General features: G+C 29.4%; 1 protein-coding gene across 1 annotated transcript in view; it reads right to left on the bottom strand.

The window, feature by feature from the left end:
* Nucleotides 1-11709: 11709 nt before the first annotated feature.
* The window catches only part of LOC113388316 (knirps-related protein), a gene marked incomplete in the record, with an annotated part of 193019 nt that continues 183655 nt past the window's right edge, over nt 11710-21073 (bottom strand). The window contains 1 exon segment of the mRNA XM_026625710.1: nt 11710-12903. Within this exon segment, the coding sequence (XP_026481495.1) occupies nt 11710-12903 (1194 nt within the window).

Raw genomic sequence — 21073 nt, forward strand, 5'->3', positions numbered from 1 at the left:
ATTAGACATATGCACATCAAATTATCAGATATTTTATAGAGATTTTAACAATAAGTATAATTTTTTTTTCTTACATTTCTATGGGTTCCGTATCAATGCTTATGCGTTAGACGGCGGCGCGGCACTTGCGCTGTGACATTTCGTCTCTATGCAGTTCAAGCAGTACGATTGCTTTGAAAAAAAAGTTCAGAATTTCCAAAATATGTCAAAAAGAAGAAAACATTTTTCTTTTCAAAAAATTTTTCTGCTTCCAAAAAAAAATTTTTTCTTTCAAAAAAAATTTTTTTCTTTCAAAAAAAAATTTTTTTGTCAAAAAAAAGTAATTTTTTGTCAAATTTATAGTTTGAAAGAAAAGTTTTTCGAAGTAATTTTTTTTCAAAAATGTTAATCGTTTTTAAAAAAATAATAATTTTTGGTACGGGTAGTTCCAGCAATTTGCCTTAAGGCACGATGCCCTAATTGCCTTAAGACAGATTTCCACTTACAGCTAGTTAAAGTACTCAATATCGATCTTTTGCCTCGATACTTCAAACACTAAGTATATGCTCATATGCTCATGTAAAGGTGGTGTGAGTATGCGCGCCGAGTTGAATCGCGGACATCGCGAACACCGCGAACTATGACCCATCATACCTGTCTGCATACGTGCGCGGTTCGCGATAGACAAGCATAGGCGTTGTAATTAAGGATAAATTGTAGTCGGAGACGGCATTTTTTTTCGACATATGCATGATATTTCACCATACTTTACTATGGACGATGGGGATAAATTATTAGACGTGTTGATTTATTGGCTTTGGGATGTGGTACTCTCGAAATGAGGTTGGATAGTAGATAGAATAGATGTGGTTTTTGCTATGTTACTAATATACATACAGGAGAAAGTATAAGTTGATCTTATTATCGTCATATAATCAGTTTGCCACTTGCCGATTCTGCCGCATAACAGAAAAATGTTATGACAAGCTTATGTTATGAAGAATTTTGCATGCTAATATTGACAAAAGCCATGCGGTTTGTGTGCAGTCGGGCGAATTTCTCAGTTTGTCAGATAGAAAACATAACTTAAAGGCCGCACAAATGTCAAAAAAACGATGTTAGATAAGAGTGCGTTTCTGAAACAGCTCCGTAACATACGAGTGACGTTGCAGTTTATGTGTAAAACGCCTGAATGAACAGCAAATACCTGACATCAGTATGATTCATTAGCATAATGTATGAAAGTCGGAGCGTAAAATGGCTTTGCTTTTTAACATTTTTCTGTTATGCGGCAGAATCGGTCCCATAATAGAAATACTATGATATATAGAAAATTTTGTACTTTTACTGATCTTATTAAATCATTCACATCGGATGCTTCATTTTCTCAAAAACTGCAATTTTTAACACTTTTAGCTCTTTGTTTTTAAAACGGCTGGAGCTGTCTTTACCAGAAACTAATAACCACTTTCCCACATTATTAAGAATGAATGTTTTTTTATATAATAGTTTCTCTCCAAAGCTTAATATCGATTTTCTGGCTCCGTATCTCCCTATCTTCGAAACGGCTGGACCTGCCTTTGTCAAAAATTAATCAGCACGTCACCCCATCAGTAAAAATCAAATGGCTTTTTGTATTATTCAAATCCATACATACACTAACATACATAAATCCATTTTTCTAATATATGCCAAAATGTTCAGGAACCTCCGAAGCGTGAATATATTCAAAAATTTGCATTATCAATTTCTCGATGATTACTATAACTTACCTGTAGCGGGTTGCCAACACGCATAGCGGCTTGTCAACACGCATCACATGTCTCTGGACAGATTGGCCCATATAGTGACAGCACAGAAAAAAAACAAAAATAAATTCAAGTGTCAGATCGGACACGGTTTTTGTTTCTCCCCGAGTAGTTTTTGCCAAAAAAATGTATAATTCTTGAAACTTTTCTTTTCTATTATAAATAAGAAAATACCAATAACATTTTATTAACGATTAGTATGACAACACATAGTGTCGTGGATATTAATCATATATAAAATAAACGAAATATAAATAATATTTTATGAAATTTATTATGACTACAATTAGTATTTAATATGGACAACACCTCCATATTTTGGTGACCCCGAGAGTGAACTAGCAACACACATACAAGAAGGTAAGAAGATCAAGTCATTTTTAGAAGTAACAAAATAAATTGAAGTCTCAAGAATAATCAAGAAAAGAATTTTTAAAAATATAAATAATTATTATAAATGGCTCACAACTGCCATAACTCGCATTCTAAGCATACAATTGAGACTCCGACCACGAGAGAGCACTTTAAGATAAACAACAACACGTGCTCAATAAATCACTTATTATCCTGGTAAATAAGTCGATTATAAGCACCATGGCAACAGACAGGGAACATCAAACCAATTTGGCAACCGCCATATATAATCAACCGCTAACTCACCAGCGAAGGGCCACATACACTCAAACGCTAACTCACCAGCGAAGGGCCACATACAATCAACCGCTAACTCACCAGCGAAGGGCCACATACACTCAACCGCTAACTCACCAGCGAAGTGTCAAATATACTCAGCCGCTAACTCACCAGCAAAGGGCCACATCTACTCAACCGCTAACTCACCAGCGAAGGGCCACGTAAGCAATCAACAAACTCAACAAGCCAACACGGCAATTTATCACACAATCTCAACCAAAAGAAATTTACAAGGAAGTTCAAGAATGGCAGTCAGAGATGCGAAACAATCTTTTTCATTAGGGCGGAGTGATGTAGCGGGTTGCCAACACGCATAGCGGCTTGTCAACACGCATCACATGTCTCTGGACAGATTGGCCCATATAGTGACAGCACAGAAAAAAACCAAAAATAAATTCAAGTGTCAGATCGGACACGGTTTTTGTTTCTCCCCGAGTAGTTTTTGCCAAAAAAATGTATAATTCTTGAAACCTTTCTTTTCTATTATAAATAAGAAAATACCAATAACGTTTTATTAATGATCAGTATGACAACACATAGTGTCGTGGATATTAATCATATATAAAATAAACGAAATATAAATAATATTTTATGAAATTTATTATTGTCTATCATTTTGGTATTTAATATGGACAACACCTCCATATACCCTACGGGAAGGTAATAAATAATTTGTACAATTCACCTACTTTTCTGAACAGCGATAATATTTTTATAACTCTGTTAAAATGAGAACACAAATTTTTTATTAAAATTTAAATTTAAACTAGAATTTTATTTCTATAATTTTACCTATAATTTTATTAATTAGTTTTGGTATATTTTTATTTCTATGCAAAATATTATATTATATATTTTTAGGAAAATGAGATCTATCTTTATTAGACTGATTGATCGAAAATACACAAACAGACTTTTAACAGTTCGTTATCATTCAAATAAATTTTTTAGTCATAGACCCTAAAATGCCTATCCATATATACACGTAGATCTCATCTCCACATCCATATTACTATTAATTTCCTAATCTAGAAATTCTAAGAAATCGAGTTTTGTTTTGAATTTTCAAAGTTTAACTATCTCACTATATGAATGTAAGATAATTTTTCGAAAATTAAAGTATTTTCGTAGATATAGACACATTGATTTTGACTTTCGCACCAACATTCATTTTACCCAAAACTTTAAACGCGTTTTTCTCGAAACTTTATTCGTCTCTTTTGACACGACACCCACGATTTCTCAGCTTCTACTAAACCGATTTACTTGAAATATTTGAAAATCAGATCTCAATTATATCTCTTTAATGATAATAAATTCGAGAATATCACAAAGTTTTAGTCCATATTTTGTGATTTTAACTTGTCCATATTTAAAAGAGATGCCACTTTATTCTAGATTTATAATTCTTTTTCGTCTTGAGATTATTTGGAAGGCTGAAATATCAGAAGGTACGGTCACGTGAGACTCTTTACTATATGACTTGCTAGAATTAGAACTTTTATGACCGTTGTAATTTTCATTAAGTAATTTCATTAATTGATTACCTATAAAAAATCAATAGTAAAAATTTTGTTCGTTTTTTTTTACCGTCTTTCAAAAATCACATAAAATTCATGATTCTACCCTAGAATGCCTTCTTTTTTATTGTTTATTTGTTGACTTCGTATACACGTATATTAATCATCATACATTTTATAATTAATCTTTACACTTTTATTTCATTTGTTTGTATATAATTGTATAGTGCACCGTTTTCTTTATCAATAATATTATAAAATTGGTTGGGAGAGAGATTTTTGTCCTTACAATCTTCCTCCATAGTTCTTGTCTACCCTTTTCCGATTTTTGCACTCCATAATGACGTGCTTAGCATCCGCCATAGTCGCTCCACCCAAGTAATAGCAATTGGGATCGGTATTGATCTCAATTCTACTCAGGTGAAACGGAGTGTATGTATGGTTAAATCTTAATCTACATATTGTAGAAAAAACAAAGCCTTCTTTAATGTTTGTTCTTGTTTTACTCAAAATTTAATTTTGTGTATATATTCAATTAAAATTCTCAGATTTTAGTGCATCAGAATAAATCACAGATCCACAAGTCGAGATTTTATCTCTGTTATTCAATATTTAGGCGGTACAGTGTATTGAAATGCTCAAGTTTTATCTTTCGATCAGTACATTTCGTGAAATATGGCTAATTTAGTTGCTGTTAACACAACTTTCATAATGAACATTTTCCCACAAGAAGAAGCCGTAGTGCTTCTTCCCGATTGGAAAGTAGTTTTATAGTACTGCCGACTGTGCCGAGCGAGACCTGATCTCAAATCCAAAACCGCACGCTCGCTAATATCGCACATCACATCACATCACATCGCATCGTGCCTATTACGATTAAGATCAAGACATAATGAACTTTTAACTGTCTCCGAAAACATATCATGGCACGAGAGCTGATTTGCAATATTCTCAAATAAATTAAATGACATTTGCAATGTTTGCGCCAGATGTACAAACAATGTATACCTTTTTTTACCTTTTGGGGCGTCCATTAATCTCGTGAAGTTTTTATTGTGAGTGGGAATTGACAAAAAACCACGAAATATCACTTGTGGGGTAGGGGTGTTGTAAGATATCACGTGTATTTATTTTTTAAACATTTAAAAAACTAGCTGTAAGTGGAATTCTGTCTTAAGGCAATTAAGGCATTGTGCCTTAAGGCAAATTGCTGGAACTTCCCGTACCAAAAATTATTATTTTTTTAAAAACGATTAACATTTTTGAAAAAAAAAATTACTTTGAAAAAATAAGATTTTTTGAGAAACTATAAATTGGACAAAAAATTACTTTTTCTTTGAAAAAATTTAAAAAAAAAAAAAAATTTTTTTTTTAAATTTTTTTTTTGTTTTTGACATATTGTGGAAGATCTGAACTTTCTTTTCAAAGCAATCGTACTGCTTTAACTGCATAGGGACAAAATATAAAGCGCGTAAGCGCCGCGTCGCTGTCTAACGCATAAGCATTGGTACGGAACCCATAGGAATGTTAACAAATTGTATACTTATTGTTAAAATCTCTATAAAATATCTGATAATTTGATGAGCATATGTCTAATGATCATTTTTGACCGCCAAATGGCTCATTTTTTTTTACTTTTTCCTCCATATCTCCGAAACAGCTAGACCTACCTTCATGAAAATTTTATCGATTCTTCATCTTGTCAATACAAGTGAAATGTTTTTTGAATTATTCAAATCGGACGCTCCGTTTTCTCAAAAACCGAGTTACCGTTTTCGGTACTTTTTGCCCCGTATTTTCGGAACGGCTAGACCTGCCTTTGCCAAAAACTAATCAGCACGTTTCCTTATCAATACGAATCGAATGTTTTTCGAATTATTCAAATCGGTTGACCCGTGTTCCCGAAATCGTCGACGAAAATTTGTATCCGCACATACATACACACACGTACATACATACATACATACACACACACACACACACACACACACATACATCCATTTTTTCTAAGGTATGCCAAAATGTTCAGAAACCTCTGAAACGTAAAGATATATAAAAATTTTCATTTTAGATTTTTTTGCGATTACTATAACTTGCCCTACGGGAAGTTAAAAACCAAGCATTTGCAAAAAAAATCAAAAAATTTACATTTTTTTCTCGTAACTAAAAATACGCATAATGTTTGGTGGGGGAGGGAGGGGTCTTATTTTAAATATTACCACGTATCATGAGGGGTGAGGAGGGGTTCAAAATTTTTTAAAAAATCGATCACGTGATTAATGAACCCCTTTTCTACTTACTACTACCTTCTTTCTAATAGCAATTAAACAATTCTGAAGTTTCCTTTTTGTTAATACTTTTTTCTTAGTCTTTGAACTTCCCTTAGGATAAGTTACAGTAATCACAAAAAAATCGAAAATGCAATTTTTTTTATATTATTACGTTTCAAAGGTTTCTGAATATTTTGGCATACCTTACAAAAAATGGATGTATGTGTGTGTGTGTGTATGTGCGGATACAATTTTTCGTCGACGATTTTAAGAATAGGGATTTTCAAAAAATTTAAAAATATAAAAACAATTCGAATTTTTCAAAACAGTCAAATCGTTTCAAAGAATTTAAAAGTTTTTTTTAAAAAATGTTAGTTTTTGCTTCTGGAAGTTCCAGCAATTTGCCTTAAGGCACGATGCCATACACAACTAGTTCATTATAAAAGCATTGACTTAAAAATTGAAAATTATAAATGCTTAACCAGTTAACTGTGACACTCATATCGAACATTTCTTATAGTTTTGTGTTATCTGAATCGAGCTCATGACAGATATATTCGTCAATCACAAAGTAAGTTGTCGTGGTTTGTAGGTAAAAAATATGGGTTTATTTTATAAAAACTAATTTCTATTACTACATTTTCCTTCTTTGTTAACATACTAAGAAGTTAATTAAATTTAATGAAATATAATAGCTAAATATAAATGTAATTAAAATAATAAAAGCGAAAAAATATTTTCAGCTAAGTTTTAATTTTTATTAATTAAGTTTATTATTTTCATATCTCAGGAAATTCTCGCAACTTACCACATACTTCTTATTTACTCATAATATTCACAATTCTCAAAATATGAACGACTTGACATTTTAGATTTGTTTTCTCCAAAAATTTCAACTTAAGTAGTAAATAGTCACTGTTTTATCTGCATGACGAATATACTCGTCAATATACAAGATTTTGCCACTTTTCCATGATGAGTATATTTATCAAATACAGTTAACTGATTGATAGAGGCTAATTTTACTCTACTCTGAGTTGTTCCAAATTGCTCACAACTTAATTAGGATTATTATAAGTTGAAAATATGTTCTTGACTTCTTCTAAATATTAATAAATTACTCGAATTAGATTATAAATTAATATGTTTCTGTATAAATGTAACATCACTTTAGTAAACTTAAAATATTATTTTTTTAATTTAATATTTTTTTACATTCTATTAAAAATGATCTTTCAAATCAGTCTAAACCAAATTTGCATTTTTGCAAATTACATTTATTTGTAAAATAAGTATATTATAGACAAAATCTAACTTATTTATCACTGACTATCTTGTATTTTTCTGAATGCTAATATGATATATAGAACATCAATTAGATACTAAATTATTATTTTTTGTACGAACATTAATTTGAGTTTTTAAAAGTACAAATATTTTTCAAAGATGTAATTTGAAAATATTAAAAGAATAAGATTATTAAGAATAAGACTACTAAGTTTTTTTTCTGAATTAATAGTTCTGATTTGCCGTCGCAACATGAGTGTTCTTGTAATTTACTATGTTATATTAAATTAAAAATTGACAATTCTAAATTATTAGCAACGGACAATGACTTTATATTTATATTTAATTTTTTTAGGAATATGTAAATATATTCCAAAGATTTTTCATCTAATTGTTCTGATACATAGTACTTTACCATCAAGCTCTTCTTTTATTACGCATTTAACCAATCTCGAAAAGCTTTCATAGTCGCCGATTAGTCATGTGAACGCCTGAAAGACAAATTAGACTGAGTTTTTTTTATTTCCGAAACCTCAAAGTACGGTAGCAGTAAAGTATTTTATTGTAACTAAATTCGTGTTAATATCTTCCTGTACAACCGCAGATCAAAACTTTAATTGTTCCATGTGTAATAATCGACACCGTAGTCGGAACCAACAACTACCTAATTATTTTAGTTTTCAGTACCAAATGTCGATATCTTAATTTTGAAGATAAGATTTGACTAATTAGAATAAAGTATTTCTCTATGAAATGTTGGATAATTTGATATGCATACGTCCAATGACCATCTTTGACTAGCAAATGGCATTTAAAAAAAAATCTTTTTTTGTAAATTTCCAATATCGCTGGTCCAGTCTTCCAAAAAGTATAATCAGTTCTTCATTTCGTCAATACAAGAAAAATTTTTTTATAATCAGTCTAATAGGACGCTTTGTTCTCAAAAACTGAAATGCCATTTTTGCCATTTTTGTCCTGTATCTTCAAAACGGCTAGACATGCCTTTGCGAAAAACTAATCACCACGTCTTCTCATGTTTCAAAAGTTTTTTGAATCATTCAAATCGGTTGATCTGTATTCTCGAAATCGTAGATGAAAATTTGTATACGCACATACATACACACACTGGCACATGCATCTATTTTTGATAAGGCATGCCAAAATGTTCAGAAGGCTTTGAAACGTGAAGATCTGCAAAAAATTTCACATTCGATTTTTTGCGATTACTAAAATTTATTCTAAGGGAAGTTAATTATATTAAAGTCATAATATATTTATACATTAACAAATCTATTACATTTGTTTTGAAATATTTTATTTCAAAGGAGATTAACTTTTACAATTTTTGTTTCGAATACCAATTGGTGATAAATATCTTAAAAAATTTCATAAATATTGTATTATTTATAAAAGTTCTAAACAATATTTATAATTGATTATTAATATAATTAGATTTATTTATTAATTCTATTATACTTTAAATTGAAAAATTTCAAAATATCACGTTATTAACTTCCCGTAGGGTAAGTTATTGTAATGGGCCGAAAATCGGAATTGAAAATTTTTACATTTCTCGACGTTTTGAAGGTTTCTGAACGTTTTGGCATACCTCAGAAAAAATGGATGTGTGTGTGTGTGTGTGTGTGTGTGTGTGTATGTATGTGTGGATACAAATTTCCAGTCACGTTTTAGGGCGCACGGATCAACCGATTTGAATGGTTCAAAAAACATTCGATTCCTATTGATTGGGAAAAGAGCTGATTAGTTTTTGGCAAAGGCAGGTCCAGCCGTTTCGGAGATACGGAGCAAAGAGTGCAGAAAATAGAAATCGAATTTTTGAGCGAACGGAGTATCCGATTTGAATGATCTAAAAAACATTCAATTAGTAATGATTGGGAGAAGTGTTTATTACTTTTTGGCAAAGGCAGGCCCAGCCATTTCGAAGATACGGAGCTAAATATGTGAAAAATGGCAGTTTTTGAGAGAACTAAGCGTCCGATTTAAATGATTCTAAGAACTTTCTGCTTGTCTTAACAAAATAATTGATTTGAAAAAAAAAATTTTGTACCAATTTTTTTTTTTTTTTTTTTTTTTTTTTTTTTTTTTTTTTAGTTTTTTTTAGTATTTTGTATATCGAAAATATTTCAGATTTTATTTTTAATTTTGACTATAGTTCTAATATACTTTACAAATAATTTCAACTCTGCAATACGGTTTATATAATTCTTATAAATATTACACCATGTTACAATATTTATAATAATCTATTTGAAAACATTCAGTATTCCTCGAACATTTCGTTACGGCGCGGGAAGTTCCAGCAATTTGCCTTAAGGCACGATGCCATAATTGCCTCAAGACAGAATTCCACTTACAGCTAGTTAAATTTTATTTTGGGAAAATCAATTTCTAAGTTTTCTGTGTCTCGATTCACAATCATTTTATAAACTATCAATTTTTGAATTATCAATATCAAAGTTCTAATATTAATTCTATCATTCTATTAATTCTAGACATATTTAACGATCATATTCACAGTGTCTAATATTATAAATGCTTTTTTTTTAAAAAAAAAATACCTTAGTTTTTTTTTATTTTTTTCTTAAGTTGTTTGGTTAGTTCAATTACTTACTTTTATAATGGTTGAAATTTCAAAATTATGTAATTTTAATAAAGAATATTAATTCTAAAATCTCTAAAAAATTTGTTGATATTGTGTTTAAATTTTTCAATCTCGTTTTAATTCTAATTATATCAGAGTTATAGTTATTTGTAATTTTAATAATTAGAAACTTATAAATAATCAATTTTTAACACTTCAGAAATTTTTAATAAAAGTCAACTTGAATTTTTTTCAAAATCATTTGATCATACATATGCAACTATTGCATGTATTAAAAGTTAATTATTGCACTTAATATACAACTGATATTTGTTTTACAAAGTTGCGAATTTTTGTTTGTTACCTTTTAAAATTTTTAATGCATCTGAAAAAATCTTAAACACTTATGAATCATCGCAGCAATAAAATTACACTCTTCTAAATAGATATGTTGAAACAATATTGCTTAAATTGTTTTCAAATTGATATTAGGTTTGAACAAAGTACTTTAAAAAAATTAAATTTCTTTACTATTACATTACAGAGAAAAGGCTTAGCGATATGTAATTAATGGTATTTCATAAAAAGTGTATAATTTGCTTTAGAACATCATGAGTGATGAAAAACACATCAGCGTTCTGTGGGAACCGAAATTTACTCATATGGATAATTATGTTTACATTTGTGAAGAAGGTCTTTAGCTTGATTCAATTTTTACTTTCGTTTATTGATTGCTCACCTGAAAAATAATATTTACAACTCACTAAATAAAAAAAAATCTTTTTGTCTGTAAGAATCCTAATGAACCCTCAAACGTCTCTGACTTTATATAATTTTATATAAAAAAGTATTGCCATTTAATAATTATCAACTTCCTGAAAATTAAAAATTTTCAATAAATAAAAGATGAAGTAAATTATCTACATATATGTATTTCGAATGAGTTTTATTTTTGAACAATTTTGCTAACGACATTTGTGTACAGTTCTTAACAACAGAAATAATTATTCATCACAAGTTATAATTACAATTATAATAGTAAGTTTGTTAATGCCTTTTAAAAACTAATTTATAATATACGAATTGTAAAAGTATAAATTTATATTTTACAGTAGTTTCTACAATTTCATTTTATTAAACTAAAATGCATCTTAATAAATAAACCTAATAATGCCCTAATAGAAGTTCCATTTAAGTCTTCATGCACTTTTAATTTAAAAATCACCAGTATTTCTGCAATGTCTTTATACAGTTTATTTTAAATAAAATATCGAGCATAATTTTTTTATATGCACAGCACTTTTTGATAACTGAACACGTAGATTTTTAATATTTCTTCTAGTTTAGACTAGATATCATTTAATGCCAAGTATCTATATACAATCTAAGATGATGATGACATTTTTCCTGCATGGGGATTAAATTAATTCTTAAGATAAACAAAGGCCATGTGTCCACATAAATATTTTTTACTAATTACATACTAAAATTTATTTATAATACAACATATTTTACATAGTGCATTTTATACCTAGTTCAATTAACCAAAACTAGTTTTCAAAACCTACGGCTACAACTTTAGTTGTTAAATCCATTGGAGCTGTCCGATGTACTTTTATTCTTTTAACTTCTCTTTTATATTCATCATCATCTTCACAGTCATCATTATCTTCCATTTCGCTCCCAGTTCGAACACCTCCTAATCTAACTGATCCTTCACTAACTGTACTAGGTGAAGATGCAGTCATCCTTGCAGGACTACTACTTCCTTTCATAGACAAATCCATAGGATTTTCTTGCACTTTTCCATCAGCAACTGTATCTTCAGTTTCTGTATCATCATTGTCATCACCACCTTCTGTGCTAGGTGATCTTTGCAACTTAAGCACAGCATCCAAATAAAATCTTTTTGTGAATGTTTCAGTTGTCCCCGTAGCGTTTTGATCAGGGGTATATCTACTATTATTGTTATTATTATTTGTGATGCTGTTGTTATTATTTGGTGGTGCTGGTTTGAGCAAACCTTGATGGTGGTGGGGATACAAAGCCGGATGGAAGGCGTTTTGGAACAGCAAATGTTGTGCAGCAAAAGCTCCAGGCGGTGGTAAAAATCCAGGAGGTGGCAACATTGGCAATTGACCAAGACCAGGGAATGTCAGAGGAAGGAATAAATCTTTCGAAGAAGGCAGTTGTTGAGCTTCTGTCGTGGGTGGTTTGTGTAAAAGCAAGTTAGCGTGCCTACGATCTCCAACTTCCACAGAACTATCTGAATTATGACTATCGGGTGAGCTAACTGAAGGGGATGTCGACGCGTGTTTGTAGTCATCTAATCCTAAAAGCATGAGTTCTTCTTTTGTGCATGGCGGCCTTGGGAACATGCTAGGATGGTAAGCAGGCGGGTGGTGGCCCAACATGCTAACACCTGGAGGTGTCGATGAAGGCTTTTGTTGAGTATTAGGTTGTTGATGCAGCGTTGTTTGTTGGTGGTTTTGAAGATGGTTTTGATGGTTCAACTGCTGGTTTTGCTGATGTTGCTGCTGCTGTTCTTGCAGCAGACAGTGTATCTTGAACCAATTGCTTCTTCTGCCGTATCGGGAACCACTTTTGGACATTCCTACTAAGAGACATTTGCGAAGACGGCACGCCTTGCACGCGGTGCGGTTTTTCTTGTTGATCACGCACTCGCCGTTGTTCTTGCATTCGGAGATCGATGACAGATTGTTGTAAGATCTTCCAAAGAAACTCTGAAACAAACAGAAAAACATCATTAATAATTGAACAAAATTCCAAATTTTAAATTTAAATTTTAAATTTTTATTATTAACCGTGGCACAGTTCTTGAAATACAAATCACGCACAAATTGTAGCTTAATTATAATGACTTTATCATCTATTGTTTCGCCATTTGTGTATTTGCCGTTCGCACACGACACTTCAAATTCTCCAAACAATACACATAAGCCTCGTGCAATTTCAGCAGGAAAACGCAACCGACGTCGTAATGATGTGATTTTTTGATGAATCATATTATGGACAGATGGAATGTAGATCGAGGACATTCATCATTTGTTTGTAATCTAGATCTTATAATTAATCTTATCTGGCACTTTAAACTGAATTATATAATTTAAACTCATTGCTACTACAGAGGAATAACAAAGGATTGAATTCAGGGTTATAATTAATACTTTGTTCAAGCCATACTCGTGTTAGAAGTCTATTCTGGTTTAATTTATTTTAGGGTAAGCTATTTCAGTTGGATTTTAAAATTTGGTCATCAGTATCAATATATTTGCACACTTAACTGAGATTGACGAATATACTCGTCATATGAAGCACAACTTTGTATTGACGTGTATATTCGTCATGCTTACAAAAAGTGACTAGTTGCTATTAAAATTGAAGTTTTTGGAAAAACAAAATCTAGTCTGAAATATCCTAAATCTAGTCCTAAGTGGCAACTTTGCCTCGAGACAACTTACATGAACTTCTTCTAGATAAAATAGCATCATCGAATGCACATTCAGAAATAAATTATCCATTACCCCCAAGGACAAACAAGTGCTACATGGTCCAATAACAGAATTAATTTAATGACGCAACAATGACAAATAGCCGAAGAAAATCTATAACTACACACAGTCATTACATCAATTGTGAAACAATTTTCGATGTTTCAATAAAAATCTGGGACACAAATCATTATATACTATAAAGTCAAACATCGTAAAAATTTAATGATTAGTTAATACGATCTCGTGTTGATAATAAAATATTTGTTTAAGCAAAATGAATGATTAGCATGCATATTTATGTGCGCTACAAAGTGTGAAATTTATTACAAACGTCAAATAAAAATTTAAATTTATGTCCAGACATGGTACGTGTTTTGATGGTTCTGGGAATGTAGAACGAAAAACAATGATCATTCATAATTTGACAAGACCGGAGACAAGGTTTATTAATAGAAAATTTATTGCATTTAATTTAAATGGTAAAGAATAAATTTTGAAGTAATTGTTCGAATAATTTAACAAAAAGACGTAGAAGATGTATATCAAGCCAAATTAGTGTTCGTTTACTTACAACCTGCTTAGATTTTTAGGAGCTTTTTTTAATATTACATTAGAATATTTTTTTTATAAAAAATGCTGTTTAGTGAAAATTAAAATACTTGAAATGTACGATAAAGATACAAAATATTGATGTTACTACTTGGACCCAAAAAAATTTCGACCATTATTTTAATAAAAACCATTGGTTTCCAAATATGTTTACCCGACATCTATTTCCTTCTCGTTGCAATGAAGCAATAAGATTATTTATCCAAATGACTAATGTTTTCTTAATTCACCGAAATCAACAAAAAAATAAGTCTATTGCGCTGATGTTTATCTAAGATAATTATCGAACGTGTTTTTCTCTATCGCAGAATAAATCATTAACTGTAAAACTGGTACGAGGTCTTAGGTTATTAAGTTCTCCCAGGTTATTGCCAAATCTTACATGTCACACTTGGCAGGACAATCTGTATACTTATCTAGACAGAAGCGAAATAAATAAAATAAAAAATATAATGAAAAATATACAAGCAAGTGTAATAGATTAAACAAGTTCATAGCTGTAACTTGAAAGTTACGAAAAATCCCTAAAACTTGAAAAAATTGTACTTGAATTTTCAATTGGGGTGATAAGAATAATCTTATCATTTCGTAAAAAAAATATTGCGATTGATTATCTCTATAGTATATTGTATTTCTATATCGTATACTGTATATGATAGTTTTTTTTTTTTTTTTTTTTTTTAATACCAACACTTATTCTACATGGATCATATGCAAATTTTTGGTGGTATTTAAAACGTCTTTAATTTTGATTCATGAGTACAATTATTTTATATCAAAGTTCGCTATGTGATATAAAAGTTGTAACAACTAAATTTTATATATAAGTATTGTTAAAATGAAAATTGTTAATAAATAATATTGCTTTTATATCGTTTATTAATAATTTTCTAGATGATTAAAGCATAGATTTTATTTTACAAATAAACCGTGTGATCTTCTTTTTAATAATTTCTGACTGTAGCCTCCTAATCTATTTTCCACATCACTCCCCCTTTTATTATTATTATTTAAAACATCGCTCACCAATTATTCAAAATTAGCAATATTATATTGTTAAATTCTGAATATAATAATGTGTAATAAATAAATATTTAATAAATGTAAGTTTTACATATATTTTTTTTAATATGACGATTGTTTCCGTCCGACGGTTCTGTCGAAAAACGGAAAGTGAAACTGCTTAGCGTATTAACTGAACCATAGTGGTACAGTATTTGTGTTATTAAGCGAATTTCCAGATGTAAAAAAAATCTAAACACTACTAAACTCAATTCTTTTTATTTCCTAAGCCACGATGGAAACGCAATACTCCGAAATAAATGAATAGCTAGTGGAAAAAATGCATTAAAAAAAAACAATTCAATAGGAAAAATAACTTTCAAATACATATGCCTTAGAGATAGGAATAGTAGACGTTATGATATTATTATCATATTGAACTATTTTTTATCTAAAACTTTAATTTGCAGTTTTCATAAATTTGTTTATCTATTACATGGCTAATTATATGAATTCAATTCTGTTACAAGATTTTTATGGATCTATAAAAAACAGTTACGTTTGAGATACTTTTTACAAATATTTCATTATTGTATAGTCTACTAAAAGCATTTGTATCAATTCGATCAAGAACCCTTCAGAACGCACATATTCTTAATATGTTTATTTTAGTTGAAAATATTAAGTTTGGAATATTTTCTAATTTTCTCATTTCTTAGAAATTCGAATTTAACGATCTATTTGCTGAATTTTTATATTTGTAAACCAGTCAATTTCCAGAACTTTTCTATCTCAACCCAAACCATTAATATTTTATATAATTTCAAATATTTTGATTAATTTTTTATTATTGGTATTTAATACTTCTAATTTTCTATTTCAGAGCTTATTAGCTTTGTCGTTAAGATTTTTTACAAATTATCGCGATATTCATTATAGTACATCTACAAATTGGGATTATCACGCTTAACGATAATTTTGCTTTATTTTTATCTGAAGCAGTTTACAATTTCGTTTGTATGCAATTTTTCTGTTAGTGTGAAAATAATTTACTTACTATTATGAGTTTATTTATGTTTTTAATTTGATGGAACAGCACCGTACAAGAGCTGTTTTCACTTGTAAACACATTTTTGATTTGTAAGTAACATTTTTCATCACTACTGCTTAATATCAGGTCCGATGTGAGTCAACCTTATAGTTACCTAAGCCTCGGAAAAGCCCGAAACATAAAAATAACTTGAAACATTTATGTAATAAGTTTTATGAAACTTGACAAATATTATATTCTGTTTTATATGTAGTTATATTGACACTTATTTTGATATATTAATATTTATACTGATATTTATATTGATACTTATATTGATATTTATATTGATATTGATATTTATATTGGTATTTGAATTGATGTCCATATTAACGTTCATATTGAAAATCATGTCGATATTACTTTCGCCGACGTGAATGCTACTGCATTCATTTTCATTATAATGCAGAATGAGATGAATGCTATAGCATTCAAATTTTATAGTCAATTATTTTGAATTTAATTTTATACAACCGTACGTTTTTGCAATTATTGTACCTGCCAAGGTAATGACTAACTGATTCGTCAGGTATTTTCGTACTATCTTATCTTTATCCGTAGTCACTAGTTAACTTGGGGAAGCACATTGCGTAAAATAGAAGCGCAATACTTGACGTAGATGTTATAGCATCCATCGTACATAACGATTAAAATATGATAATTTGACTACCCTTCTAAATGAAATTTCACATATCACAACCCATTAAAAAAAATTAAATAACTAAATATTATTACCTCGCTAAAACTTATATTGTCCGCGAACGTTTTAATAATAGTGCGTGTGTTACAAATATTTAATGTACTGGTTTTTCATCGTTTTTCTGTAAATTTTTTCTATGAATAAGTTTTCCATCAGTTCTTTTCCCTGGACGGATATGGACGTCGGATTTTCATGGTTCGTCGCCGTGCGCATTGACTTAGAATACGAATGTCTTATTCTTGATTCTTGATTCTGCACACAATTGTGTAATCGCACTGGTAGGTGCTTTGAATATGTGTCAACATACTTTTATTATGTTAATACCTGTGTTACATATTGTCCTATATATAAATGCGAATGTATTTTTCATCTTATTAAATTAATTATACACTTTTGACATGTTGTAACGTCTTCAAACATACTAATTTATTTGTGTGTTGATCGATATTCTGTATTATGGTTTTAATAAACGTGAGCTTTGCACTTGTAATGTCTTGCTTCAATAAACACAGGTGAATTATTTAATTATATTGTTATTCTTGTGACGTCAAGGGCATTACCTGTTTCGTAATAGTAAATTGTCAAGAAATAATATTCCTTTGTAATTTAATACACGTCAATGTATAAGCATAAGCAATGTGCCTACTACTGTTCCGCATAATTAGAAAAAATTATTTACATTATTTTTGAATTTTGCTTTATTGATCTTGACAATAATCTAAATTTGGTATCATCAAAAAATAAAAATGTTATTTAATAATCAAAAAGAGCAACAAATGTTACTGCTATGCTTTTTACTATTTTTGGATTCCTTTTTATTAGACAATGTATCAAGTTTCTTGTTCGTGCTAAAAATAGTATAGTTCGAGAGCTTTTCTATAAATAATTTCTTTAAGTTTGTGGTTGTGCTTACTTGTTTTGATATGATTTTTTGTTTTGCTAATTAGGCTTAATTGATTAAAATTCAATACTTCTTAATTCAACGATGATTTTATTAGTCATTGATATTTTTTGTACACTTTTGTGTTTTTTACATAAAGTGTCATGACACTCTTAATCTAACTTGAAGCAAATTTGATTCAATAGTCTTAGCCTTGCAACCACCAAATTGCACGTTCATACCCGCGGTTTAGACAACCCGATATCAAGCAGTATGATATAGAACAAAATACATTTTCCATAGTAAAAATAGCTTTTTTAGGCATTGTTTTAGTAATTCCAATAAATTCCAATTAAGTTCAAATATGTCGACATTTGAAAAAAGAACCATTTACTTGCCATCTAACATACCTATTTATTAAATAACAGATTTAGTTTATATAAGAAAAAAATAGGGTATTTGTTTAAACTATGTAAGAGAACTCTAAAAATTAAAAATCTTGGTACAAAACCATAAAAAACAAAAAAAGTATTCATTATTAAAATAATTCTCTATAAAATATCTGATATTTTGATTCTAGTAATCATACTTAACCATCAAATGGCATTTTTTGTAGTGTTAAAACCGCTGCATCTGCATTCTACTTCTACTTCTCTAAAAATTTTAAAAATTATTCATTCCGTCAATACAAATAAAATGTTATTTGAATTATTCTAATCAGATGCTCCATTCTATTCGAAATTGAATTGCCATTTTTTTCACATTTTGGCTGGTAACTCCGAAACGGCTAGACCATATCTTTGCCAAAAACTATTAAGCATGTCTCCGCGTCAATACAAATCAAATGTTTTTTGAGTCATTCATATCGATTGATTTGTGCTTTAAAAAACGTCGGCGAAATATTGCATCCGCACACACACACTCACACACACGCATACACACACACAGTCAAGCATCCATTTTTTCTATGATATGCCAATATGTTCAGAAATATTTGCAAAAATTGATATGCATAAACATTCAATTTTAATTTTCTGCAATTAATAAAGCTTACCATAGGAAAAAGTTAATAATTTGTGTTATTCATTTATCAAAGCCTATTTACATCTCAGGTCAACGACAGCAATATGCATCCTTACATAACAATCGTAACTATTACACGTGCCTCGATCAAAAATGCAGAATGCATAGCGTTCAATTATTTATTCAACGAAATCTCATAATAGATTACGAATGCAAGCATACAGGCAGGTTCATCTTATTCTGGTCACATTTGCTCTTAAGGCCATTTCATCGGCAAATGGTAATTAATACCAGGATTACACATCCATATAGCGCGACTCTACACACTCGATAATATAACATTACACCGCGTTCCGACGATTTCGAATACAAACTAGTAATAGTTCACTATCTGGGAAAAAAATTACGCATTGGTAATTTAAATATTTAAAAATTAACTAAAATATTTAAGTTAATTTTAGTCGAAATATTTGAAGTAATTCTTAAAGTGTAGGTCTAAACTTTATCAGACTTAACTGCCTGGGAAATAATACACACACTTTTTTATATACAATTTTTTACAGCTATAGCAAGTTTTTGAAGCTAATGTTAGATTTTTTTTACCATAAAATTTACAACTGTCCTAAGCAGACAACTAGTAAATCTAAAGGCAATATAAGTTAAGACATATGATAAATAAATAGCGATAGTAGAAGTAGTCAGTATTACTTCAAATGCAAGTCTTTAAAGTAACACATGTAATTTAAGTCTAATTTATAATAGCATAATAGTTGACTGTATGGGGTTGATATTACGCATTGGTTTTATAAATTTTATCTAATTAAAGTAATACTTGCAGTATATGTCTGATATTTTATAAAATTCTACAAGCATTTAATTATAAATTAACATATTCATTGTTTCGATTTATTTCAGAAAATGTTCACATCACACAAAATTTTGGAAAAACATGTGAAAATTTCTTTTTCGTGACATTTTTACGACTGGCTGCTTTTTATAATAAATAATTTTTGTAAATATTTAACAAAATATTGTTTTGTTTTTGAAGTAACACTTGTATTAAAAAAGGTACATCTTTTAAAATAACGATTTTTGAAATATAAGACTATTTTTTTTTACTTTTTTCATATGGAAAATTTACATTTTTATAGTACATAAAATCAAAAATATATAGTATTAGTATTGTTTCGATAATTTTAAGAAATGTCCTAATCATACAAAATTAAAATAAAAACTCAGGTAATTCTCAACTTTCGTTTTTGGGATTGACTTTTTTAAACAATTTAGAATTTGATTCAAATAAAATTTAATTGCAAGTTTGTGAAGTTTAGATTTTTGCATATCATACGAAATTTCATTAAATTTTAGACATTATAGAACACTACATACTAAATGGGCACTCTATAAATTTAAATGCGTTAGGACTTCATTAATATTACCCAATGGTTTTAGGTCATAATTTATTTATTTACCAAAATTATTCATAATCCTTTCTAACTTTGCCATAAATATTTCCAACATTTTTTAACTGTATTCCATAAACAAACTCATAGAAAATTTTTTAGTTAATAATTACAATTTTGATGGTGAATTAAATCAAGATTGTTAAATAATTTTGTAAACCTTAACTTTTGCTTATTTTCCTATCCTATAGTTCTAAAAATTTTTAAATAAAAAAGATGTTTCTGAAAACTAACTTGCAAATTAAAGATTTTATAAAAATTCACGTCGGTATCCGGATGTCTTAATAAAACAAAATAAAGTATATATCAAATTAGGATCAAACAGGCTAATGAATTATACTACTATTATTCAATGCTATTTTATTGGATTAAGCAAATAGCCAAAATAAATCCAAAACATGCTGCTATATTTTTGCTATATATTAAAAAAAATAAAAGAACATTAATTGCACTATGGGTAGAAAAAACAATGTTGCCATGATATTATTTCAAAAGTTCTATAAAAAATAACAAAACGGTTATTAATTGGTATTCTTTTACTTTTTGTCCCTCCAGCTCTCGGTTCATAATGCGTGTAAGTGCTTTATAACCAATATCAGATTTGTGATTTGCGCTGCGGGATGACGTTTTAG

The sequence above is a fragment of the Ctenocephalides felis genome, unplaced genomic scaffold (genome assembly GCF_003426905.1).
Source record: "Ctenocephalides felis isolate EL2017-DRISC unplaced genomic scaffold, ASM342690v1 CF-g0.4_SCAFFOLD_03572, whole genome shotgun sequence".
Taxonomy (NCBI): Eukaryota; Metazoa; Arthropoda; class Insecta; order Siphonaptera; family Pulicidae; genus Ctenocephalides; species Ctenocephalides felis.